This window comes from Halichoeres trimaculatus, unplaced genomic scaffold (genome assembly GCF_033239565.1).
Source record: "Halichoeres trimaculatus isolate MK-OKI-2021-1 unplaced genomic scaffold, fHalTri1.1 fHalTri1_scaffold_5, whole genome shotgun sequence".
In the NCBI taxonomy this organism is placed as follows: domain Eukaryota; kingdom Metazoa; phylum Chordata; class Actinopteri; order Labriformes; family Labridae; genus Halichoeres; species Halichoeres trimaculatus.
The window spans coordinates 34,999,123-35,026,568 of NW_027437183.1; the positions used below are offsets into that span (position 1 = coordinate 34,999,123).

The 27,446-nt window shown below is 40.5% G+C and overlaps 1 protein-coding gene across 1 annotated transcript in view; it reads left to right on the forward strand.

Annotated features, from left to right (window-relative positions):
• Nucleotides 1-1,794: 1,794 nt before the first annotated feature.
• adgrd2 (adhesion G protein-coupled receptor D2) overlaps nt 1,795-27,446 on the forward strand; it is an 88,613-nt gene continuing 62,961 nt past the window's right edge. The window contains exons 1-7 of the mRNA XM_074671392.1: nt 1,795-2,256; nt 6,973-7,030; nt 7,168-7,407; nt 7,501-8,130; nt 17,723-17,845; nt 17,968-18,062; nt 23,927-24,217. Of these exons, the coding sequence (XP_074527493.1) occupies nt 2,212-2,256; nt 6,973-7,030; nt 7,168-7,407; nt 7,501-8,130; nt 17,723-17,845; nt 17,968-18,062; nt 23,927-24,217 (1,482 nt within the window). The 5' untranslated portion in view covers nt 1,795-2,211. The remainder of the gene's footprint in view (nt 2,257-6,972; nt 7,031-7,167; nt 7,408-7,500; nt 8,131-17,722; nt 17,846-17,967; nt 18,063-23,926; nt 24,218-27,446) is intronic.

Genomic DNA, 27,446 nt, shown 5'->3' on the forward strand with positions numbered 1-27,446 from the left:
CTTTTTCAAATTAATTAATTAATTAATTAATTAATTAATTAATTTGTTTGATTAGGACAGTGCACATTAATCAACAATTTTGTTATACATGTCATTGTAAATATGCCAGAATTAGCACAAAAGCTAAATTTCATCCGTTGTCCTAAGGCAGGTGATCAAACAGAAAAAACAAAATAAAATAACAACACTTTCCACAAGACAGTAAACAATAACACACAGTTTTAACAAACAAGATCGACACAATGTGTATTTGCATTTGTCCTGTTACTAAAAGCAGGCATTCTTACTTTTGTTTAATAAAACTTTAATGAAACGCTTTCGCATAAGAATCAATTGAACAAAAGATGATGATGACCCAGATGCTGCTTTGATTGTGGGTGTCACTTATAATTACGTTTTCACCATGTGACACACTCTCCTCCCCACCATTGTCTTCTGTCTCACCCACTAAGTGGGGACAAAACGTGTTACCTGACTGGGGCCCCGTTTACACAGAGACTCCCGCAACAATTCTTCCTTTGCGTTTTCAAAAGCCACCTGCGTTTACATGAGGACGGCGTGAAAACGATCCGCGTTCATACGACTCCAGGAGGAGAAGTCTCCTCTTCTGTTCTTTCTTTTCCTGACGTTTTGTTGTGTGAGACGGTCGGCAATCCAACCATAACGCGCATTACCGCCAACTACTGGCTCAACTGGAAATGTGGCTGAGCGCGGAGCCTTCACCTAAAACTGCGAGTGCGCATGCGGTGACGTCAGCGTTTCACCCTGAGAAGCTCCGCTCTGTGTTTACACGAAGCTGGATGGAGGAGCGGATTCAGATCTTTCCACTCTGAGGAGCGTTTTCAAAAGTTTGTGTTTTCACTGAAAACGCAACGTGGCCTCGTCTAAATGGAAGGCCAAAACGCAACGAAATGTTTGCGGAATCGACCGTTTTCGGCGTCGTGTAAACGGGGCCTGAGTGTCCCCCTCTCTGCAATCACATAATGGTTTGATCCTTTATCCTCACATACATGGCCACCATGCTGTCATTCAGGACAAAGTTCTGCAGTGAGCAGAGCTGAATGACAGAGTGAGAGCTGAGCAACAAAAAAAGAGAAAAGTTGGGAATCGGCTCTTCTAACTCACTACAAAGCATCAAATCTGAGAGCTGCATCTTTGACACATCACTATAACTCACACTGCTGTCTGCTCTAGCCCTTAGTGCTTCAATAAAATCCTGGCTTAAAGAAATAAAAAGCATTTTGTAAAAAATAGGGAAGCTAGTCGGGTGCCTTCTGCCCAATCTCATATTAGGAAGAGATTCTAGACTGATATTCTCTTCCTGTTATCCCTGACCAGATTTAAAGACCCAGTCATATCTGTGATCCATTCAGAAGGTAACCAATGGCCTGACACGTGCTTGAGGAAAACATTTGGCTGGTGTTGAGTCAGTGTGTCGATGTCAGAGGGAGCAAATCCACCATTTAAAAGCCATCCAACAAGACAAACTTTACGATTACTGTAGTTACACAGCTAGTGCTAATGTTTAATTGACTATGAAGAGCGGCAGTAAAACCGATCTGACAGTAAACTCTGCAGTCCCGAGGACGTGTGCGTGGTAAAAATGTCTGCTGCTGTGCTGCTCTTGATGAACTCTCAGAGCCAAATGCTTGACACTGCTTGCGTAAATAGGCTTCTTTTAAAAGATGACTCTATTTGCATGACAAAAGCTGATGGCTTCAGGGTGCTAAAGAGGAAGGGGTGGGGGATCTGAGAGGGGCTGGAGACGGTCTGCCACTTTTGGACGGACGCTCTGGGGCTCGCTGGCTCTTAGGAGACCAGAAACTCTGCTGGATATGCTGGACTTTGAAGACAAGGTACGAGGTGAGGAGTCTGGACCAGATTTGGCTTTTCTCACACCACACATGGAGTTTGAAGCTGGATTACTCCTTAAGCCTTTTTACTGCTTTGTAGGAAGATGGGGATCCTACAACTGAAAGCGCAACAATGACTGAGGACATGCTGTCCAGATTTTTTGGAAACAACCTGTTGGAGAGCGATGTACTAAAGAGATTCTGGCTGGTTTTGGGGTTCAACATTGGAAGCTCCATTTGAGACATAATACCAGTCATCAATAAGGTTCCTGTTGAGACTTACTGAGCTTTCCCTACAGTGAAGTACATTTGATTCAACAGAATTTACTGTTCCAGTGGAAGACACGCCGGCTGAGAGATGACTGCAGCTCTGTATCCTGGACTCATACTCTTCTCATTTTTGGTTGGTAACCTTTCCAATCTGCACATCATTATATGAGTAGAGTGTTAAAGCTAGAGTAGTGCAAACTCAACAAGTTGCAGTTTCAGGTGTGATCTCAAGTGCAAAAATACTACAGCTTTAAAGAGAGGGTATTATGCTTCTTTTGTTGGCTTTACACAGGGCAGTGATGCCTCTGTAGTAGCTTAACATGACTTACAGCTCAGAAAAAAAAATCAGAATTTTCTCTCACTGGTGTTTTAGAAACTGCTTATTTCAGCATCTGTCTGGCGTGCTCCATTCTAGCTGCTGTCTCTTTAAGACTCCCTGCCTTACAAACCCCTTTCCCTCTACAGCAAGGCTTTTCAATTAAAAAATTTCATACTGAGAACATGGGCTGGGCAGCACAGTTAACCTGCTGTGGTCCTCTCCTGAGCTATGCCAGTTTTCTTTAATGTAGTACAGTTCTGCTTGTAAGACGCAGTCAAATTCTGAATTTTAGCCGCCACCTCATGAGATCCCTCTGGAAAGTTTGTATGAATTGCTGCATGTATTATTATTATTATTATCTTTATGATTATAATCTTTCAGCACTGCAACACACTCATTGCGGAGCAAACACATTGGTTTGGTTTTTGGAGTTGGTGGTGAAATAAATACTTTCAGCCTATGCAGGAATTAACAAACTGATCATTTTCTTGCTAATTTTTCATTTTAGGTTAAAAAGAGATACGCTAGTTTCCCATGTAGGACTGCTAATGTTAACTTTAAACGTACCTGCTCAATGACACCATGCATTGTGGGTTAGGTGTGAGGTAACAATTGGTGTTGCAGTCATTATTTGTAATAATGTTGATGTGAATAATGTGAATTTTTGTAAGAAATTGTCCTTGTTCGTGTGATAAGTTGGTATTATGTGATGTTTTTCTCGTTGGACCCAAATAACAATCACTCAGCAGCTGCTTTTTGGCTACTTGTGGCGCGCAGGCTGCTAATTGATTAGAGCTGCTCTGATGGTTGGGTTAAACCTTCTATACAAATGTGAAGCATAGAAACAAAACACCAGGTTCAGGACCGGAGAACACGTGTGGCTTTCTTTACTTTTTAACACTCTGCAATTAGTCCATTGGCATCTGCTCACAGGCCTCTTTTACGCAACGTTTGATCCTAAAACACAGTGAAAAAAAAAATTGCATTTACATTGAAACCTAGAGGGACTTAAAACGCTGGAGTAGGCATGCCAGGTGGTGCTATAACTGTCTTGTCACGAAGCAGATTTTGGTAGATCTTCACTGAAGTACAGTTGAGCGGATCATCTGGTGTATTGTCGAGTACTAAGTACAAAAAGTGGAGCAGCAGCGTTTTAGAAAAAAATTCCACTCTGGAGGCTGTTTTCAAAAGTTTGGGTTTCAGGTCGGCTAAAACGCTATTTCTGTGTAAACACCAGACCAAAACTCAACAACACATCCTAAAACAGCCCCTCAAAGTTTATGGGGCGGTGTATCCCAAACCTACGTCTGCCACAGAACCAAACTACAGGAAAAAAAGTCGTTGTGTTCACAACTTCTTTTTCACAAATTCTTGTTTTATGCTGAATGTGGCCACAATTTTACTCCAGAAATAGTTTGTCACATGGTTTTTCACAGTGATTTTTGTGTGGTAAATTGCATAAATGCAATTCATCCCTGTTTTTTGCACTTTGGTGATAGGGGCCCCTTTTTGTTCACTCAACTCCGTGAGGAAGTTAAAAATTTGGGGGAGTACTGGACACAGAAAATTTCTGCTTAAGAAAAGTCTGCACAAGAAAGCTAGGCTGCTAAAATGATGTCATTAGTTTGTTCAATTAGCCAGGCCCGCCCCTCCAACGTGTCATATTTACAGAGTTGTCTCTCTTTAAATGTAAATTTGAAATTTGAAAATACATCTTTATATGTCCTGAAAGTATGTTCCAAGTAGACTGCTGTTGGCAGTCTACTAAGTGTTTCCTTTTGATATACTTTCACAGTCATGCTTTCCAACTCAACAACTTTGTCACTATATTTATTGACTTTTCGGACCCCTGAAGCATCCCCTTCTTTTTTTTTCAAAGTGACTAGTGACAAATCTAACCACTCTTCAGGAGTTTGGAGACTCTGATATGAAAGCATGTATTGCTCAACAGCACCTGCTGCTACTCAATGAGCGGCAAGTGTTGCCATAGTTTCCTCCCTTTTCCAGTACACTCACAAACAGACAAGTCCGGGCTCTTACAGCTGCAGCCAGAGCGAGCCCAGACATAGGAGGAGGTTGATATTTTGACATAAAAACAAGTTTCAACAGAAGGTTCAATTTCATATGTAAACATATTTGTGTTGCTTTTATACACTTTCTGTCTCTCCCATGACTTTGTTAATGGGTTAGCTGATTGTATTGAATCCTTACAATCAGCTCATTGAAATGATTCGTTCCAAAGCTTTGTCTACTGAATCATTCTGTAGTTATCTTTAGTTCTGTCAAACATTCAGTTCTGCTCATGATCAGACTGCAAAGCTGAGAATTTAGTGGGAGAAAGTGATGATTTAAAAACTGAGAGCTGCTATAACAATCACATGTACTTCCCCCAGCTGTTCTGTTTACTATGTTTAGGACACAGATCACTGACCGAGAGACTCAGATTAGGAGCTCCTGTACAGTCCGTATAGTCAGTAAACGACAGAAAGTGAAAGTTTGAGACTGTGCCAGCCTCAGCTCAATCCAGTGAGTGAACAAGCTAAATGGGAGCCCCTCCTATCCTCACAGTCAGTCAGACAGTGACTCATGTCACTAAGCCCTCATTCACTCATGACTGAAAGTAAAAGCGCAGACTGCACCAGCCTCAGTTTGTTCAATGAGCGAACGAAATAGAAGGAGCCCCTCCTTCCCTTCCAGTCAGTGAGTGATTTTGTGTTGGAGCTCTCGTTCAGTGTGCTAACTGTGCTGACTGTGCTGACTGGGCGTGGGAGAATGTGAGTCCCAGCATCAGTCACACATACTGTGCTGACTGAAACACCATTAACTAAGATAGTGTAGTGGATGTTAAAACAGTCAGCTGAGTGAAATTAAGTTGGGTATATAAGCTGTTTGCAAACTAATAGAAGCTACAAAAAGCAAAGAAATTTCTCGTCACCTTTTGTTTAATAAACTATTTGACATTTCCTCGGAATGAGAGACATGAGAGGGAGATGTAGGGGCGGGCTTGAACGACACAAGGCTCCTGACCGACTCCGACCTGTTGGTTCAGTCAGTACATATCACTGACCTGAAAGGGAAAGGGAGAGTGGGCTTGGGTTGCTCTCAGGACATGGAGAGGGTGATAGGGGTTAGGGTGCTATTCTGCTGAACCAGCAGTCGTAGTACCAAAGTAGTACAATTTTTATGGACCAGCTGTTCAAAGGTAATCCAATTGGATTTTGGTTATCCGTTTGGATTAAATCCTGAAAATGGGTTGTTCAAAAGGGAAAGAAGGATTTCAAAACTGGATTAGATCACGTAATCCAATCCTAGATCCAATCCGGATCAAACCTTAAGTTTGTGTTGTTCAGAAATTTTCAGTAGGATTTGGATCACTTTGATTAAAAAAAAAAAAAAAAAAAAAAAAAAAAAAAAAAAAAAAAACAGGATTATCCTGATCCTAACAGAGGGTAGGATTTTGAGGTGGATTTCAGGAAGAAAATGTAGTAAAACCCTAAAATTGGTCAAAAAGTTCAACATTTGTACAATTTGGTGTTTATACTTTTTTTGTATTTTGCACTTGACTTGTTTAACCATTCCAGTGATAAAGTAGAAAAAGTTAACGTAGGCCACCATCGAAGCCTTTCAGTACAGTACAGTAAAAAAGACAGAGAAACTGAAAGAGCAGAAGCACAGATACTCACAGATCCTCCTGGCAGAGGAACAAACCAAGCTGAGCAAACTGCAGCAAACCAGAGAAAAACTTCAGATCTGCCTTCCAAAAGCAGAGCTTAAAAATGCTGGACTCTTCTTCACAGATGAAGAAAGCTGAACTTGTTTTTTTTTGTTTTTTTTTTGTTTTTTTTGCTAACTACTGGACATTTAGCCTACTTTTTAACATATCAGACGTTTTCAAGATATACACCCAATTTGTTTAATGTATATTATTTTGTGGCTCAGATTAGAGGTCATAAAAGAAATTTAAATTAAAAGTGGATGTTCATGTTATTTTTTTTTTTTTCTCAAAAAAACAAAAAAACAAAAACACCTGTAACGTCCCCATGTTGGCTCTTCTACCTGTTGTTCCAGAGCTGGTAGCCCATATTGTGATATGTTGTCCAATTTCAAGTACTGGTAATCCGGTTTTGGTAATCGTGACAACTGTGTATCCGGGTCTGGCTGATCCAATCCAATGTTGCTTTGAAAAACTGGCATAAAACTGAGACAGATTACCTGATCCTGAATAGCAAGAAATGGGTTTTCCAAATCCGATTCATTTTGATCTGGATAAAATTCTTTGAACTGGCCCTACATGATGACCTCATCATTTCAGCATGTAGATCACATGCTGTTTTTAGAAAGAAGCGTTTTGATCAGTTTACAGACAGGTTCAGGGATTTCTACAACATATAGAAGTTTGGTAATTTAAAAGTCTATGTTTAATTATAAGAACACAGAAAACTCCTCTATAAGATTGTGCTTAAAATACAGGCAGGAGAGAGTTCTGGATCAACAGTTAGAATAATATAATCTCAACTTGTTTTTCTGCAGGTGCTGTGTGAGAGTGAGCCCACACATGCCGGACCTGACAGGACAGGAGAATCACATGGTGAGGCTGTAAATCAGTTTTATTAGCCATTAAAACCTGTTATCCTGATTTTTTCTTTCTGAAAATCTGATCCTCCAGGAATTTAGAACTAAAAGTATTTGATATATTTTTAACAGGTCTGGGTTCTGACTCCACAGGCCAACCAAGACAGACCCATCTCACATCTAACTGGGCCTTTCAGCTGGTCAATGACTCGCTGGCCTTCCCCCGGGCTGACAGCTTCTGCAGGGGTCAGTTCAGCTCCCTCGCTAACCTTAATCAATCAGAGGAACGGGAAGGGGTCACGGAGCTGCTGCGGCAGACAGGGCTTCACTCACCCATCTGGGTCCAGAATCCCAGCAGAGCAGCCGCCAAGCCTGTGGCCATCTCCAGACAGTGTGAGTAAAACCCTGTTGACTTCATACAGGAAGTGAAGAAAAATGAAAGTAAAATGAAAAATTATTCACTTGGATTTTTTTCCTCTTGCTCAGATTCAAAGTTCTCAGCTCTGAGCTTCTCGACGGATTCCCGTGAGGGCTTTGTTCGCGTCAACATGTCCTTCCCTGCCTTGTCATCAGTCAGTGTGTGTGTTCGCGTCCAGTGGAACCCAGAGTGGAACGAGGTGTCCACCATCTTTTCCTACGCTGCTCCTGTCTTTACCAACGAGTTCCAGCTGAGAGGCCAAGTGGACACGCAGGGACGCATCCTCCTGGCACTCATCATCCACGGGAAGCACTTGCCGTACAAGGCGTCCTTCCCAAACGATGGAGCTTGGCACCATATTTGTGTCGTGTGGCGTCAGAGCGGTGGCTTCTGGGTTATCTATGTGGACGGGGAGAGGAAGGACACGGGCTCAGACACGGACACTTCAAGGGATATCTACGGAGATGGGATACTCATTTTAGGTCAGGACCAAGATTCTTTTGGTGGGAATTTTACAGAGCCTTTCTTTGGAAATATGACCGACCTGAATGTTTGGAATATGACTCTAGAGGCGAGGCACGTCCTTGCACTCAATGCCTGTTCCCCCGTTGACCAGGAGGTGTTGTTTGGTTGGAACCTTGACCAACTTGGCAGACACCCAATGGTCAAAGACGTGCAGGTCCTTCTGTTTTGTCCAGGTAAGATCACGTACGTGTGTTTGGAATGTAGTAAATGCTATAAAGGAGATAAAGAAATGTTATTAAAAATAATTAGGGATGGGTACCGAGTAGGGGTGTAAATCACCAGTTTCATGACGATACGATACGATATCGATTCCTTGGACAACAATATGATATTTGCCGATATCACAAAGTCTGTCACGATACGATAGGATACGATAGGATACAATACGATGCGATGTGATGCGATACGATGCAGGGGCCTTCGATCGATTTGAGACGATATTGTATCCTCACTGAACACAATCAGCAACATTTTACCTGAGGCAAGAAAGAAAAACAAAACAATTTTGATAGTTTTATTACTGAAATGTGGAACGATGTGCTGACCTTTGGGTATGATAGAGGATTATAGCCATCTGTATGATCTAATTATGTTTTAAAATTAAAACTGGCTAAATTCAGGTAAGGTGCTTTTTTGTCCCTACAATTACCTTATGGGTCTTACTGTTATACTGTAATGTTTGTTTATTATATCAAGTAATGATGCAACACTATAATTAAAAATTACTGATTACATAAACTTTATTATTGACCTCCAACATTTGACCATTTTCTATCAAACCAAAAATTTGAAGCTTTGATTTTAATTAAACCCAAACATTTCTATTGGTCAAAATTAGACCAATCAACTTAACGAACTTAACATCGTTAGTTTTTTTTTTTACTGTGATGCCTGATAACCACAGTTTGTATGTCAGTGTGATCAGACTTTGTTTCACTGTGTAATAGTCGATGTGGAGGAGGAATGACTCTAAGCTCTCGCAGTTTTACTTTTTAACTTTATGAAATTTCATGAATCAGTGGCTACAAAATCAAATGATGAGATAACTCACTGCAGTCGTGTGATGATACACTCCTGTCGTGTGTGCAGCATGCATCCTGTGCAGTCAGGTCGACCGTATCTTACCCGGATACAGGAGAGCTATTTTATGATTGGCCGATATGTCTGGCTCCCTTTTAGCTCTGTGAAGCTAACACACGTTCACCTACAGCGGTGTGACTCTGTGGGCGCCAAACAATACATTTTACAGCAGGAGAAATATCAGGCGTGGCGTGTCAGAGAGTGAAAAGGTTTAAATGTGTGTGTCTCATACGCTGAGTGCGTGAGGCTTGAGAGGAAACTTCAGAACGACTCGCGGTTGGCCAGAAACAGACATGCGTGTCCGGTCGGGATTTCAAAATAAAGGTGTACATTAAAGATCACGATGTTGATCAATTTTTCAACTTTCCATCGATGTGATTGGATCATTGCTTAACCAATCGTTATATCGATGTGTATCGATGGATCATGAAAACCCTAGTACTGAGTTAGGGACTTCATTGGGTACTAACCGACTTAATGAAAATCGAAGGTACCTTGTTAAGGACGCATCCTTGTGACTGTGAGAGATTTTAAGAGTAGGCAATTTTCCATGCTGGACATGAACACAGCATTGCAAGGTTGCATACTGAAGAATAAATATGTTAAACTGATTGAGATCTTATTATTAAACAAATGCATATTTATTACCACATAAAAACACAAAAGTACTGAAAATTGGTACAGTTGAGTACCAATACTGATTGCCAGGTACCAGGAGTTGGTACCGTGTTATTTCAAACGTAAAAAGTACCCATTCCTACATATAATACAGTGTCTGAGCTGATAGTTAAAGGAGATATTATCAACTTCTTACATATAATTATACGTATAATTTGTCACGGAGACAACTTTGGCCTGGAATGATGTCCACTCATGCTTAATAAAAATTTTAAAAAAAGGTAGATGTCAAATGCAGGGTTTTTTAACAAAGGTGGACTGCAAAGTATTTATATACTATAGTCAGAGGTAAAGCTGTGTGTTTAGTTTGTGGGAGAGGAGATCGCTGTGTTAATGGATTAGAATTTGATTTAGTATTATGAGATAAAACGGAAAGAAATGCAAAAACTTGATTGATGCTGAAAGTTTTTCATTCTTAAAATGTCTGATCAAAGAGGGAAGGGGGATGTTGGTGATAGTTACCAAGGTGAATGAAGGGCTGATAGTGAGAATAATTTAGTGGAACCTCTCAGTCTTTGTGAGGTTAGTTGTTACACCACTTTTTCTCCTCTTCTCAATCTTCCTCTGACTTGAGAGCAATTCTTGGAGCAGTTTAAGTCCCTGTGAAGAGTTTTTAAGTGATCTTTAAAGAGCTTCCCTTTGGAATGTGATTATCAGCTCCATTAAAGGTTACTCCTAAATGCTTTGTGATCGAGACAAACAGGATCAGATTGATATACGGTAAGCCAAAGTCCCCCTGACAACACCACTCCAACTGACTAAGTTCAGTAGTGAGAAGACACTTTTGTGTTTTTCTCTGCTGAAAATGATTTCTGTGATTAATTTTGTAGTGATAGTGGACACTGGAGCCTAACTATCAGACAGAAAAAGGACAGAAGAGCAGAAGAAAGACTAACAGGAGAGGGATAGAGCACGAGCTAAAGGCTAACACAGGAGCTAAACTGTTTGTGCTAATGTCCATCCAACCCACAGTCAGCAGTTATTCTGCAGTGGTCTGTTCAAACTTGAGAGTCTATCAATAAATGAAGAGTGAGGTTACGTTAGCTCTGCTTGGTAGATGACTGGCAGGACAGAACCAGGATTCACTAACGTTACATGTTACAGACATGTAAACCAACTGTTGATAAATACCTCACTTCAGGGTGCTGTATCAAGTAAAAAGTTGTCTTGAACAATTTAAAGTAGAGTTAAGAACAAGATCTGATCTCCATTTATTTCCAAAGCAAACACACCTTGGTCCTCATGACAGTGTGAAGTAAGGGCTCATGGGAAGCTGAGTCTTTACCGGTAGCACTAGTACCAGCTTTTCTAGGAAGTCCTCACAGCATCTTTAAGAATGCCAGAGTGGATATTCTTGGCAATATGATTAATGTGACACTTAATAGAATCGATTCTAGCTGAAGAAGAAGGTGTTTGGTGATTTCAACTTTCTAAAGCCGCGTACCATCAAGACATTTAAAAACACACTTATCACCTTTCGATTCGGGTCATAACTTTGGTGAGTTTCAAGTCTTAATTTTATTTTATTTTATTATTATTTTTGCAAAGCTGATTCACTATGAAAGGAATTTCTTTTAGATTTATATATTAATGTCTCTGACAGATTGTCATCATTGATTTTTACCTCCGCCAAGGGGTTATGTTTTGAGAGAGTTTGTCTGTTTATCTGTGAACAACGTAACTCAAAAAGTGACGAATGGATCTTGGTGAAGTTTTCACGAAATGTTCAAAATGGGATAAGGTGGAACTGATCCGGATCACTGTCTGGATCCAGGACTTCTTTAAAGGATTCTTTATCATTGTGAGATAGGGTCATTTTCACCATATGTGTATATAACTCCACGCCAAATGGTCAGATTGCTTTGCAAAACATTACGGATCCTGGCAATAGTCTGGATACTAATATCCTGATTATGAAATATGTACTGGCTCATCATCATTTTCAACCAAGCGGCAACCTCCGGTCCAAGAATATGAGACAATGCGGAAGTGCAAAAATCTGCTGTTTCTGGAGTGTCCACTTGAGGCTGGCTCCAGAAGTAGCGTAAGTCACAAACACACCAAGCCAAAAAAAAGCCATGTTCAAAGCAGAAATTAATCTATTTACAGCCTGGTTCAAAAAAACGCCTCCTGTCTGATTCGCTAATTCTACTACCGGCTCCCACTGTACGGCCGTTCAGAGGATATTAAGATCGCGAGCTCACCCAATTAGAGGCACAGCTGAGGGTCATGTGATGGCCGGCGCCCTATGGCTGTAGGCGAAGCCCTTGCCACAACCAATATGGCCACTATAGCCAATGTGCTTCATTTTCCGTTTTAGAAACAGACGGGTGACGTCGGCCAGGCTACGTCCATGTTTTATACAGTCTATGTTTTCAACACTGTCAGGTAACAAATTATCATACAAACCTGCAACTAACAACGAATTGTAGCAGACAGTCTGCTAAAAGGGAGAATAACATTAAAGTAGGGCTAAAGAGTTGGTGACAATCATAATATGCTGAGGTCTGTGCTCTCTGAGTGCTTTTTTAGTTCCTACTTTGTACCATACTAGAACATTTTGTGAGCAAGTGTCAGATCAATAAAGAATTCACCTGTTAGCAGAGCAGAAGTTGTGCAGACATGTAATCTAAATCCAGATTGAGACGGCTATAAAATATTGTACTTATTTAAATTAGATGACAGTTGATGGTAGATGACTTTTTCATCCAGTCACTGTCTTTGCATTAAGACTGAAAAACCTCTTTGCGTTAAATGAAAAGGAGAGGCAACAAATAACTTCACTAGTTTATCTTTTTTCATATGTCCACAGGCTTCTTGATAAACAGAGAACTAACACAAACTTCCACTGACTTTAAGCCTATGGAGTTCATCTTGCCTGCATTTCCTTTGAGTTTGGATAAATCATTACTATAGGTCGTTTTCCTGGAATAATTGATTTATATGAACTTTTTGTTTGACCTGAATCCTGGTGATCAGGTCTGATTGCCAGATGTGAGGGGCACCAATAAAACTAAAATTTAAGCAAGGGTTAATGTTTTTTTTTTTTTAGACCCTATATGAGCCACATTCACCTGACAAGTCCACAAAATGACTTATTTCAAGATATTTTTCAATATTTTTCCTTTTTTTACCAACATAAAACACATAACAGATTTTAGTTTGTGCAGGAGGCTAACAGGCCCCAAAACTTTCATGTTCAGTAAACATATTTCAGAACAGGACTGGACGACTCATGAAAGCCCAAACACAGTCATTTCATCTTTAATAATGGTCTTTGAGGCTGAACACAGTAAGTTAGTTTTACAGTCCACCTGTTGCCGTGGCACACGTACAGCAGCATCTCACCAGATGTTGATCAAAAGCTGATCCAGGCTCAGGTTTGTCCTGGTTTGTCCTGGTCCGCTGTGCTTTTCTTTCTCTAACATTGAATTAGCACCCCCACTGTGTCTCTGAAGTGGTCTCATTCAGAGAACAAGGAGTCTTTTTCACAGTCTAAACACAGCCTGATTTAGGAAAGAGGCCACTGTTAAGCCTCCTCTACCTCAGTCTTTTGACTCATGAAGGTCAGAGCTCACCAATCAGAGTTTTTCTTCCTGAAAAAGACAACGAAGCCAGCATGGATCCTTCAAATGGTGACTCAACCACATTAAGAGCCCTGTGAGAACTTTATTAGTGATACTAAAACAAAATCACTTTTATATATCCGCCTGTTCACTGTCCATAATTTAAAATAAGATAGGCAGCACGCTGTTTCTCAGCATCCATGTTTGGGTCAGGTTTACCCAGGGCAACATGAATCCACTTACAGCACATTAACAGAAAGTCCTTTTGATGACTCTGGTGTTTAAAAGACAATCTGATCTCCGCTCATTTGCTTCCAAGTGCATGATTTGTCAAGAGTCACGTCCCCCAGACAGTTGGTGCTCGTGCTCATGGGAAACAGAGTCTTTATCCTAAAAAAAAACCAGGTGTCACAGATATTTCCCACAGCCCTTTTGAGTTTGAACAAGTTTTCACTCTGTGTTTTTGACTGAGAGCAGCAGAGAAAAATGACTTCAGCCACTCACATTATTCCCTCACTTTCTTTCTTATGTAGGAAAAAAGATGGAGAAAGGTTTAAATCTTTGCAGTCTTACAGCTTTTCTTCCAGATTACAAGGTTTCCTATTCCAAACATGATGTTTCCCATGGCGTTACAGCAAAGTGCCCAGCTGCTGATGTACAAAGTTAGTGAACCAAAGCACATGGAAATATAAAAACACACCCAGAAGAGACACATGAAGGCCAAAAGATGAAGCCAACCCCTTTATCATCTCCACTTAGGTCGCGGTCACACTGGCCAACCGTGCCGTGCCTAAGCACACTGTGTGTTCCATTACGTATGATCACCGCGAGCGCATCTCTCAGCAGTCATTTTAAACAAAGCAGGGGTGTTAGAGGGCTGTGTCGGGTGAAAACGACTTAATATAAGTCCAAAGGTCTCTAAAGTTGTAGCAGTGCTCTCTGTGTCTCATTGTGCTGACTCTGATGAGATCGCGCTTCATGTAAACAGATGCTTCACAATGATGTAGGCGCGCCATGAGTGTGTGATACCTGCTAAAATCTGGTTCATATTGGGGTAGTGTGACTGCTGGCCGTACTCTCCAGCTGGGGAACAGCGCTGCAGGGGGGCAATCAGGACGTCTCGTAAGTTGGAAATGAGTCATTTTATTTAAGTTTTAGCTTTTCATCACTTGCAGAAATTACACATTTTCTTTTCACCTCTCCAGTATCTAAAATCTTATATTAAAAAAAAAAAAACAACAACAAAAAAGATAAAAACTGACCCAGTTAAAGGAAAAAAAGGGCTGTTCAAACTTTTGATTGTGTTACTCTTACTGACATATATTTATTTTATTCCATCATCACAGACTGAGGAGTTCAAAGCTCACCTGCCCCTCAGGTGTCTCCTGATCCCAGATGATCAGTGGTCTGTTTTCTGCAGTGTTACGTGCTGAGTAAACATCAGCAAACTCTGCTTCTGACCAACGGAAATCTCCTCTAGGGGGCGATATGGGGAAGTACTGGAAGTCACATACACCAAGGGAAAAAAGAAATGTTAATTTCACATCAGAAATATTTACTACCTGGTTCAAAACACGTCTCCTGACTGAATCACTCATTTCCCTATCGACACACACTGCACGGGGGGGGGGGGGTGAATTTTTTTCTAACTCAGCAGTTCAGAGGATATCAAAATTGTGAGCTCTCACAGTCAGAGGCACAGCTCAGGTCACGTGACTGGCGGGTGCCCTGTAGCCCTATAGCCCCCATCACTTCCAGTATGGCAGTGCTAGCTGATTTGCTTCAAAAATCTATTTCAGAAACAGATGGGGGAAATTGGGGAGTCTATGCCCATTAATTATACACTATGATTCAGACATGCTGACCTGAGACTACATTTTTAGACCCAAATATTTCTGATCCTGCAAGCTGAACCATTTTTCTGCTTCATTTCATAACTTTAATCTAGTCTTGTGTCCTCTTTTTTTTCTGACCCCATCCATTCATTTAAAGATGTCAGCTGTAAGAGTTGTTAAGTTTCTGCAGGATGCACAGAGCTTTAGTTTTATACCAGTAGCCTATGCACAGTGCAGATGGAGTCTATTGAGACCTTACAAGATAGACTTTGTTTTTTTGTGACCTTAACAGAATATGTAAATGTACACATCATTTAGAAAATGATTAATTTCAGTGACATGACTAATATGTTGTAAGATAAAAGTTGGAGGTCTGATATGCCTGGATTAGAGGAGGTCAAAATTAGATAGACTTTCATGAATCCTCACCAAGACATTCCCAAACTAGAAAAGCACAGAGAGCCAAGCATTTTGTGATTGTCACCAACACTGTAGTCCGACTTCAATGTTATACTCCCTTTCAGCAGACTGCTACAATTTGGTGTTAGTTGCAGGTTTGTAGGATAATTTGTTACCTGACAGTGTTTAAAATTATGATGACCCAGTACCAGTGGTGTGCGGTCAGGGGAGGCAGGGGAGGCACTGCCTCACTGGTAGGCTAACAAGAAAAAAATATATATATAAAAATATTTTTTTATATGATTTATTTTTCAGTTGTTCGTATACAATTTGTCATAATCAAAAAATTAAAAAAAAGGAAATTGCTGATTCATCAATAAGAGGGAGGCTAACAAGGGGTACGCACAGCGTTTCGCGCTAGCTTCATGCTTGAAATGTGCATCGGAGGCAGAGACTCCGAGAGAGAGAGAGACAGTTTACTTGAAATCACAACGTTTTGCAGGTTGGCGCATGCGTACTAAGGTCTAAGGCTGATTAACGTGGGCATCGATGAGGCACAGCGCTTCTCTGCCTCCGCAGGTTGTAATACCCCACCCTCTTTGAGGTCTCGCAATAGTTTGTTAGTGAAGACGTTTGTTAGAGTATACTGGAGGTGCCTGGCCTGTGTTCTTGTGTTGTTGAGATACGAGTTATTTTTGTTCGTATTTAGCTCTTTCTCCTTTGATGTAAATCCTGTATAAATGCAGGTGAACGTATGTTTCAGGTTTTAATTGGCATTTCGTCATGTTGACTCCGGGACTTCAGTCTGTCTCTGAACCGTAGAAGGGAAAGCTTATTAACATTTATTTACTTGGCTCGTTGCTGGTAACCGGTGTCTAGGAGTCGGGGCCAAAGTGAGGGAAAAGACTAAAGAGGAGGAAAAAAAGGTGCAGCTTGTGCACAACCGCACATTTACTGAGGAAACAAAGACCAAAATAATGTACTGCCACCCCACACACACCATGCGTGCACTCAGACCGTCTCTCCTTCTGCTATGTTATACGCGCTCACACACACACACACACACACACACACACACACACACACACACACACACACACACACACACACACACACACACACACACCGCAGACTGTCACCGCGTTTAAGAGGCAGGGCTGGCCAGCAACAATTTGTATTAGCAAATGTGAGCAGTGCACCGTATATATAACACATATAGAAATTTCAACTTTAGCTGGCTGCCTGCCTCCCTCATCATGGACCTCACCGCACATTACTGCCCAGTACATATTTCATATTCTGGATCTTAGTATCCAGAATATTTCAGGATCTGGATCATACTTTTACATCGGTCAGAAATTATGGTGACCTTGTCTTGTATTGTTTTGCAAAGCAATCCGACCATTTTTGGTGGAGTTATAAACACATATGGTGAAAACAGCCCTATCTCACAATGATAAAGAATCCCTTAAAAAAGTCCTGGATCCAGACGGTGATCAAGGTCACCTCCAAAACGTAATCACTCCTTCCTTATCCCATTTTGAACATTTCCTGAAAATTTCATCAAGATCCATTTGTCACTTTTTTGAGTTATGTTGTTCACAGACAAACACACAGACTCTACCAAAAACATAACCTCCTTGGCGGAGGTAAAAAGATAACTGTCTTTAGTTCATCTAAAAACATGATTGCTCCACCTCATGAAACTGTCTGCATGATGAGTTACTCAAAGCTGAGTCTTGGTTTTATAGCCGCTGTGGCTATCAGACGGTGTAATGAGACAAAGACACCTCTGAAAACACATTAGGATGACTGAGCGGTCAGAATGAAGGGGAGTAGCAGTGAGACAGGAAGGAGGGAGGGAGGGAGTGATGGAGGGAGGGAGTGATGGAGGGGATTCCCACAGGTCCAGCCGTGTCGGGGGAGCGTTGAGAACAACAGATCTCCATACAGGCAGGAAGAGTAACTCCCTCACTATCTGACTTTAGTTTTCTCCTGCAAGATCCAGTCAGACCTTTTACAACAATCGTCAATCTTTTCGTGTTTGTAAGTTTTTCCTAGAGAAGAAAAAAAGAATGAACTCACCAGCTCTTTGTTTCAGGCTGTTAAACGTTGCACCCTTCAGTTTATTCTTTGTACTGAAAAGGTTTCTAAGTTGACCTTGTGTCTCGTGTGAACGACTGTATGATATGTGAATGTGTTTGCAGCTGTTGTCCAGCAGATGGAGCTGCAGGGCTGCAGGATGCTGCAGGGCTGGTCAGATCAACAGCCTCAGCTCAGTCTGACCGACTGCTCTGATCCGCTGCCGTTCATCTGCAGGAGCAGCAGAGGTAAGCTTTAATAACATAAAGTAAAATGATGACAGAATGTGAAGAGTGATAGTGTGTGGACGAACCAAACAATGAGAACATCTTTACACGGCTTAATCTCCTGCATGTTGTTTCTGGCACAGAGAGATACCTGAAGATGAAGCAGATGAGTGATTCTCAGAGCTCGCAGCCATCGGCCTTCATGACTCATCTCATGAAGCTGTCCAACAAAACACAGGTAGACAACCCCAACATCTTACACTGCAAGAAATTAACAAGAGCTGGTCTTATTTTTGGTTAAAATGGTCTCTTTAGACTTAACCCTCTATGGTACTCATAGTGATGCCAGTTAGAAAAAAAAAATGTTTTGAGGGATTTTTTGTTTTTGAAATAGATCAAATAAACATAATCCAAAGAAATTTTAAAAATGTATTTTTATAGATATTTTTTGAGTTTACTGTACCATCATGGTTAGTAATGAAAAAAAGAGTTATTTATTTACATTGTTATCACATTTTTTCAAAAACACATGGACAATACTTGAAGGCCTCAAAAGTATACATTGCATGACTAAAAGAGTAAAAACTTAAAGGAATAATGATTTTTTATAAGATTGTATTTTTAAACATTGCCTGCAAGCAATACTGGACCAAAAGCCATGTTTACATGGACCCAAACATTCCGCTTGCATTCGCTTTATTTGCTCAAACGGAAAGAATTTAATCTTTGTATACACCTCATTCTGAAGAAACATGCCAATCTGAATGGAAATTTAATCGGTTTCACAGGGGTGGAATATTCCTTTCCCCTATTTGATTGAGATATCATGTATCCACTCAAATGGAAAGTTGTCAGGGTGTGTTCTTTCAGCGCATGCTCAGATAGGACATTGGATGCAACCAGAGACATTCCTCAATTTTAAAAATGGTGGCGAGCCGTCAGCACTGGACTGCTGCAGAAAGTTTGTTTTTGATCCAAACTTTGAAAGGAATTAACGTAACTTCAAGACTGGACGGACGATAAACTTGCAGTATTTATAACTAAGAGTATTGCAACATCGTGATAAACAAACTGTCATCCTCCAGCTTTGATAAATCATGTGATGTTTACGTTTTTCTGCACATGCCCCATTGACTATTCTGTTTGATTACAAGGGCGCATGTAGACCAGAGATTGGAATATTCCTTTCCATGTATACTATTGTTTTCAGAAAGATTCCATTCAGAAAGAAGAAAAACTCCACATGTAACCGTGGCTATTAAGGAACACCCAAGACAAGAGACAAGGAGTCAGAACATATTTTATCTAGACTTCACTTCTGTGGCTTTCAGGAGACAGACTTCTCAATGTGAGAAAAATGTGTGGAGGATATGAGCCTGTGCTCTGTAAAGACGGCTCACAAAGTTCACTCTAGTAGACCAGAGCCTACAGTGTAGGACTGAACTTTACTAAAACTGACATCGAATTTATCCTGGTGAAAACTGAAGTGGTCCAAAAAAATATTTAATGACCAGTTTGCTTTTGAACAGTTTGTAAACCCACAGACAGTAACCAAAATGTTTTCACGGTCAATCTGTAATAGCACAGTGTCACCCCAGGGCAAACAAAGCATTATTACGTGTTTCCATTTATTAATTAGCAAATAAAGTAAATTAAGCTAGTAGAGATTAAGCTTTGCTTGTCTATATGGACATATTTTTTCTGGACTGAGAAAGACACGGTTAAAAAGTTATTGGACAGTTTTGAGGAGAGAATTGGTCGAGTTAGTCCTTGCAAGAAAGTCTGTATAAAGGGTTTCTTAATGACCTCCAGAGGGTCACATGACAAATTCAAACACTGTTATTGGTTTGTTAAAGTCTTTTCTCTTTTTAAAGGTATTTCATGATAACTTGGATGTATTGTGAGTGTGAAATGTAGGGTTGAGTGAAATTTTTGATTAATCAATGCATTGCATTATTTCCTCACCCAATTCAGTATCTATTCAGCAAATCCTCTGAATCAATTCACCTCCTGACAAGTAAAGAAGTCAGCTCATTCAGCTGTAAAGTCTGACGTTTGGGTTGTTTTAATGCTCCAAAACGTAGATGACATACCACATATGTTCAAATGGGCATGTAAATCGAAAATCAAAGCATTTAAATTAATATCAATCCAAATTGATATCAAAATGAATTGAATCGTGAGGTTCTTAGCAATATCCAGCCCTAGTTAAAGGCCAAAAATGGGTATGTTGCCTAGAAACAACAAGGTACAAGGAGGCACATTTACATGACAAGTACGGAAAAGTGTTTACAGATCTGCAAATTTCTTAGATAAGTTTAGATAAGTACTAATTTGACCAAAAAAGGTAATTTCTTTGAACTTGCTCATGAATTTCTCTTCTCTCCTCCTTTTCTACCTCTGTTTTCTCTCTCTGACCTGTAAGTGTATACTAACAACTGCAGGAGCAGTCGTCAAAATAACTTTGTCATAAACCCTCTGTTTACCTCCATGAGGTCGACTCACTTCACATCATCTCGCTCTTAAAAACAAACAAAACTGAAGAGACGATATTTGACCCCCGGGCAGTTAGATCACATGATCCTGTTTTAATCAGTGATAGTCTAAGGCCTGAACCACAATTATATGGATATATTCCTAAACGCACATTTTTCTGTCCGATTGGGCCTCTCAACCACACGAACAAAGCGATTTCACCCACATAAATGGAGATTTCTAAAAACGGATAAAAAAGTGAAGAAATAAAAAAATATCCGGTTGAGTGGATCCGTGTAGCGGTGTTAAACGGAGCTGGTGCTGACACGATGACGTCAAGCGCCTAGCAACAAGTCACTGGCTGTTTCCCAAAGCCCAGGTACCTTGCCTTGCCTTGCCTTGGAAGGCAGTGCCTCCGAAGCCACTTCTTCCAGTCCAAGGCAAGTGTCCTGCCTCTGCTCAAAAGGAGATGCTTGTCACATCATTGACACTCTGCAGGTGCAGCTTCTCAGTAATTATAGTTACGTGAGTGACACACAAAAGAGTCAAGTGGTGGACATGGTATAAGTTGTTACTTTCAGAGGTGTATTTTGTTACTTACATTTAATTTGGAATTCACCGCGCGCCTCCACTGGAGTGTCTCTCTCTGGTGCGTCTTTGCCTTCCATTTTTTTCCTTTTTTGTAGATTCACGCGTTGCATGTTGGGTATTTATAGCCATGGCAAGGCTATAAAGGATACACCAGTGTATCCTTGGTCAATTAGCCACATGCTAACCAAACGAAGGACATGTGCCTCCGGAGGACATGAACATTGGAACAGCACTTGGGCAGCGACTGATGATGTGGATGCCTGCCCACGCTCACCCCACGCCCACATCAGACCAAGGCAAGGCAAGGTACCTTGGCTTTGGGAAACAGCCACTGTGTTTGACTGCGCATGATCATAACGTTCATCTTCTATGGTTTTCACATTTTGCTAACCTGCCACTTATCGGCCAGGCATGGCATTGCAGGCTTCAGAGGTGATCGTTTTCAGTTTGGCCTCTTCGTATGGACAGAGATATTTCTGTGGTGTGGACGGAGTTTTTTTTTTTAAACGAGGACAAAGATATCTGATCAAAAAAATATATCCATATACGTGTGGTTCAGGCCTAATTGAGCAGGTGGACTTGTGTATTTGGGCATTCAGACCTATCAAAGAGGCATGTTCACGTTGATTCTTTGTGTGCCAAACTTGTCCAGAGACTGCATTTTCTTCACAGACTCAGTTTGTTTGGTGTCAGTACGAGTGTGATGCTGACCTTCTGTAATGCTGGGAAGTCTGATCAGATATGGGACGGCTGCCTGATTTGACACCTGACCTGTTCAACTTCAATCTAAAATCAAAAAGATTCTTAAATTTGCGAAAGTAATGGGTCAAGAAAGTGACCTGTCCGTTCAAACTATCTTTAAAAAATTGTCATCAACCAGGCACAAAACACCTTAAAGGACTTTTCTCACGTTCTTTGTTCAGAATATGAATTATTGCCCTCTGGAAGACGGTTCAGAGTGAGCAGATTTTAAAGTTATCGCTTAAAGCTCTCCCTTCTTCCTACATTTATCACCCTACTTAAACAAGCTGCAATAAAATCATGGGCAGTATGGATATGAAAATTATTAGCTCACACCTGAGTACCAGCACGTCGTTCTCACCTCCTTCTCCTCACCTTGTGGGGAAACATCAGGCCTTGCACCAGTTAGCATTGACATGCTACAGGCTGCTAACAGCTAATTTCACATGTAAACAATGCAGCTATGGTTACATGTAGGATCTCCAGACAAACACAGGAGAAAAAATAGTTAAAATATCACTGAAGAAATGAACCATACAAAGTAATGATCCACTCCAAATACAAAGATGATGAAAAAGAGACAAAAAAATCACAAGAAGCGGACAAAGCAGAGAGAGCTGCTGCAACAGGCAGCTACAACCAACAGGGTGGCGCCTAGCAATATAATAAATAATAATAATAATAGTGACTTGCAATAATGAAATGCAGACACTATATTGAAGAAGGTATTTGCTAATTTTCACTAAAATTGCCATGAAAGTCAGGGGTTATTTCATGGCATTTTTGATGAAAATTAACATTTAACAAAAGTTTGTCCAATTAGTACCTAATTACGATGAAATTGAGATAGTAAACAAAAAAAAAAAGATGCCTCAATTGATAGTTAAGAGTAAAGTAATGCTAATGGATAAGAAGTTAGTTTTTGAGTTTTTGAAACTAGAAAAACGTCTTTGTACGAGACACTAAACAAATTTACTTTACTACTTTACTTTAGAGCAGAGTTCATCAGCAGAAATTTCCACATTTTACAACTTCTTTAAAACAAAATGATGAGACAGAGAGAAAGTCGCTGTTAAGCACAATCCCCCTTTTTATCCACATCCAGTATGAACTTTACAGGAGCATTTACTGGAGGTAAATTCTTTATTTTCAAGAAAGAAAGTCTCCTTCTTCATGTGGATCCAGACAGTTATTTAGAGGCAGTCCCAGACTGAACTCCAGCAGTTTCACTTTCTGCTCAGAGGAGATCCCAGAGACAGCTTCAGTTCAGTTATAAAATGACTCTCTTTCTTAAAATATCCAGACCCTGATGAGCACCATGACTTTGTTGGTCTTTATTAAACCTGGGATTATAATAAAACTACAACCTCTCATGGCCAGGTGGCTATTATGAAATGAATAAATAAATAAATGAAAGGACACGCAAGAAATGTGTCTAAGAAAACAAAATCATCATCATTCTCTGTTTTTCTTTTCTACAGTTTAACTCAATGAGTAAAAAGGGTTGTTTGGTTACAAAATTTCAAATACAACAAAGAGACAAAGAAAACTAAAGATGTATCTGAATGGAATTTATTTGTGTATGAAAAATGTACTTATTTAGTGTCTTATATAAAGACATTCTTATCTCGAGAAACTTAACAATCACACTTTTTTCACTCTCTGTTCACTCTTTGCAGGCAACTCAGGCCTCATGTTTGTCTGTTAATATCTTGAAAAAAAAAGAGATTTTTTCTGGTGAAGGTGGCTCAGACATAAAAACTTGCTTGGATCTCAATTTTTTTTTTAACAGTGAAGAGTCACAACCTTGGATCCACCTGGACTAAAACTCCTCAGTGTGAGCCAGCAGAGCCGTGCTGTGCCGAGAAATGATGAAAGACTGTTTACAAAAAAGCACTGAATGACATGAATTAATTACAAGGTTGTTATTAAAAACTGGAAATGTATTGAAGTTGTTTGATCCAATTTCTGTATTTGGTTATCTGCAAGGAATCCAAACAATTTCCAGAGGGGGAGGGAAGAGCTGCATGAAGGTCTTTGGCATGGCACAGTCTGGATTTGCTTCAGAGAATGAGGCTGAAAACCACAATTTCTTAAAGTTTGAGATCACCTACTTAGACATTTCTTTCACTATTTTCCCTAACACACTTTAAGATTCTGCTTTAACAAACCAAATAAAAGACTGAGACAGCTGAACAGACTTCATTTAATCCCTGACGTCCCCATCAGTGCAACGAATGTGTTGAACTAAAATGAAACAAATCTGTGGGTCCATTTCTCTGCCTCTACTTCCAGGTAGCGCTGGGTCAGCAGCTCCCAGACCTGAGCAGCCTGGCTCAGGCGTCCGCTCTGCTGGATGTCTCTGTCCAGGCCCTGGAGGACACCCAGCAAGAGGGACTGCAGCCAGCGGACATGGTGTCCCTAGTTCAGCTGCTGTCTCTTGCTGCTGACGTCCCCTCGCAGCCCCCTGCTGATGCCACCAACCAGAGCCAAGGAGACGCCCAGGAGCTGAGCCAGCACTTCATCAGCGTGGCCGACAGCATCATCAGTGAGGACAACGCCCTCAAGTGGCAGGCCATCAAAGAGGTAGCATCTTGTTGTCTTCAGAAATCCATTTAGGCAGCAGATTGACTTCACCTTAAGCTCAGCTATCAGCCTGTTACTTTATCCTTCTTTCTAACTGTACAGAAGCCAATCAGATAACAGAACTAAAATCTGCTCTGTCACTGGCATAGACTCTAAAAAAATGCATGTCATATTACTCGGCTATTTTTGAATTGAAGCTGACACAAAAACTGCTCCCCCTGGAGGCTGGATGAAGTATAGGTCTAAAAATCCAGCTCTCCAGTAATTCCAAATGAGCTATGGTCAAACTTTAAAAAAAATGATACATCTGGTAGAAATGTTTCTCACGTCCCATTGTTGTGGTGATTTGAAGATATTATTTGGCCTCTTTGTTTTCAGGTCCTCTTTTTTCTGAAAAGTTTCGTTTTCTTTAGTTATACAGCTTAAAGGTCCCATATCATGCTCCTTTTCTGCAGTTTAATATGGATCATTGATGTCTTCATGAAATGGTAGTAACATGTTTTGGTCCAAAAAGCCAATAAATCAAGCACAGCAGCATTGTTTCCAGGCTCTCATAGCCCCTCTGTTCAGAACGCTCTGATTTAGTGGGCGTGACCTTCATATGTAAATAAGCCCCCGCTGATACCGCCCCGCTCTTCTGCGCTACTGATAGCAGCGCCACAAGCTACAAGTGCACAATGTTTAGAAAACAGTGAAGCTCGTTTCCTGTAACATTACAGGCTAAAACAACAGGCTAACTGCAGCTAAAGTTAGCACCCTGAAGCTAACACAGAGACAGGGTGACACTCAGGAAAAGCTCTTCCATCTGCTCCACAGCACACAGCATTTAAAATACTCACATTTCCAGGGTCCCAGGTTTGTTGGTGATGGTTGGTAATGTGCCTGAATTCAGGACCAGTCTATTCACTAGCCCTCTGTTGTACCCCTCAAACCCCCAAAATCCAAACAGCTCATTTTAGGTCAGGATTTTACATTTACAAGCACGACTAAGAACAGGTTTTGTCATTAAATATTAGGGGTGTAATGATCCATCGATATGCATCGATACATCGATTGGTTAAGCAATGATCCAATCACATCGATGGAAAGTCTAAACATCGATCATCATCGTGGTCTGTAATGTAAGCCTTTATTTTTGAAATCCCGACCGGACACGCATGTCCGTCTCCGTCCAACCGCGAGAAACAAAGTCTGATCACACTGACACACAAACTGTGGTTATCAGGCATCACAGTAAAAAAAACTATCAATGTTAAGTTAGTTAAGTTGATTGGTCTAATTTTGAACAATAGAAATGTTTGGTTTAGTTAAAATCAAAGCTTCACATTTTTGGTTTGATAGAAAATGGTCAAATGTTCGAGGTCAATAATAAAGTTTATGTATTTAGTAATTTTTAATTATAGTGTTGCATCATTACTTGATATAATAAACAAACATTTGTAACAGTTCAACTTTATCCTTTAGAATAATGCGAAACTATACTCACCAGGGCAGGCGGACAGCACAGGCCGCCGGGGGTAACCGGGGCTGACACACAAAAGAAAAACAAAGATCTTAGCGATCTCGATCCCTCTGCTTGCCCTTTATAAATCAAAAAGGAAGGTAAAATTAACCAAGAACGAAAACTCAGATCAGTACTTGAATTGAAACTTATATTTGCTCAAAATCTTTAACTGAAAACACGCCCAACCTGGACGGACAAATCCGAAGAACACAACTCACAAATAAAACAAAAAATACTCAGTCCAATAAAAAAGAAATAGTCCTTAGTCCCTTGTGTCCATACTCGAGTTATTTGAGTCCTCTCTCAGTTCCCACCTGTAATCCCAATGTAACCAAAGTAATCCCAACCGGAACAAAGGAAAAAACCAGCGGTGTCCGCCAACCAGCCTCTTATTCCACAGGGGGAAAGAAAAAATAATGAAGAAATAATAATTCCCTTAAGGATATTTTTGCTTCCCAGCTTCCCCCAAGACTGACGAGCCCCCCCCCCAGAGCAGCGGGGTGCCAATCGAAGAAAGGAAAAAAGAGGAATAATCCGTCAAAAAGCTCCTTGCGGTCGGGGTAGCCTCACACGCTCCTCACCGGTGCACACATTACTTCCCCCCAAAGTTTCTTTCCCCACCCCTTTTGACACTTCTCAACGGAAGTGAACTCAAAAATAAGAATAAAAAACATGCATCAAAACACATCCAGAATAACACAGCCCCAACATCACCGACTCCATAAACAAAAAAAACAACAACAAACGTAAACAACCCAATAACCCCGTGTGCCTGGCTATGTAAAGGAATCAGGTGCTACCTCCTACCTTGTTCCACATTTCAGTAATAAAACTATCAAAATTGTTTTGTATTTCTTTCTTGCCTCAGGTGAAATGTTGCTGATTGTGTTCAGTGAGCACATAATGTCGTCTTAAATCGATCGAAGGCACCTGAATCGTATCGTATCGTATCGTGACAGACTTTGTGATATCGGCAAATATCATATCGTTGTCCAAAGAATCGATATCATATTGTATCGTCATGAAACTGGTGATTTATTTAAATATCACATTTTGTGGGCTGGGAGGAAAGCCAAAGACCCACACATTTCACTAAAAGACTTAATAAAGTGATTTTTGCACGATATTGGACCTTAAAAAAAGGCTTTACGTTACATTTAACAATGATTGACAGCTGCCATTCCTGTGTATTTTTTTCAGGAAAGTAAAATATGTCAGGAGATAGAGTCAAGAAGTGATTCGACTTTTAAAACAAACAAAAAATATTATTATTTTTGTCACCTGGCTCCACTCAGATTCTCCCAGGATTCCTCTCAGTCTCTACTGTGCAGACTCTGGTCAGCACAGCGGCTGCCAATGGCTGCGCCTGTAACGGGTATTTTAGCTTCAAAACCGTGCAATGGTAAATGGCGGAGCCACACTGTCCACTCTATATACAGTCTGTGGTCACTAGTACTAAAATGCACCATCAGACATAAAATTGAGAGTAGACACAGAAAAAAAAGGATTAACACTGTTTACGTCTTTACAATGGCACCTGTCAGTGGGTGGAAAACGTTTGGCAGCAGGTGAACATCTTGTCCTTGAAGATCAATCAATCAATCAATCAATCAATCAATCTTTATTTATATAGCGCCAAATCAGAACAAATGTTATTTCAAGACACTTTACAAAAACATTTACAGGTCTAGACCCGTAAATGTTAATAAAATTTTATTAGCAGAA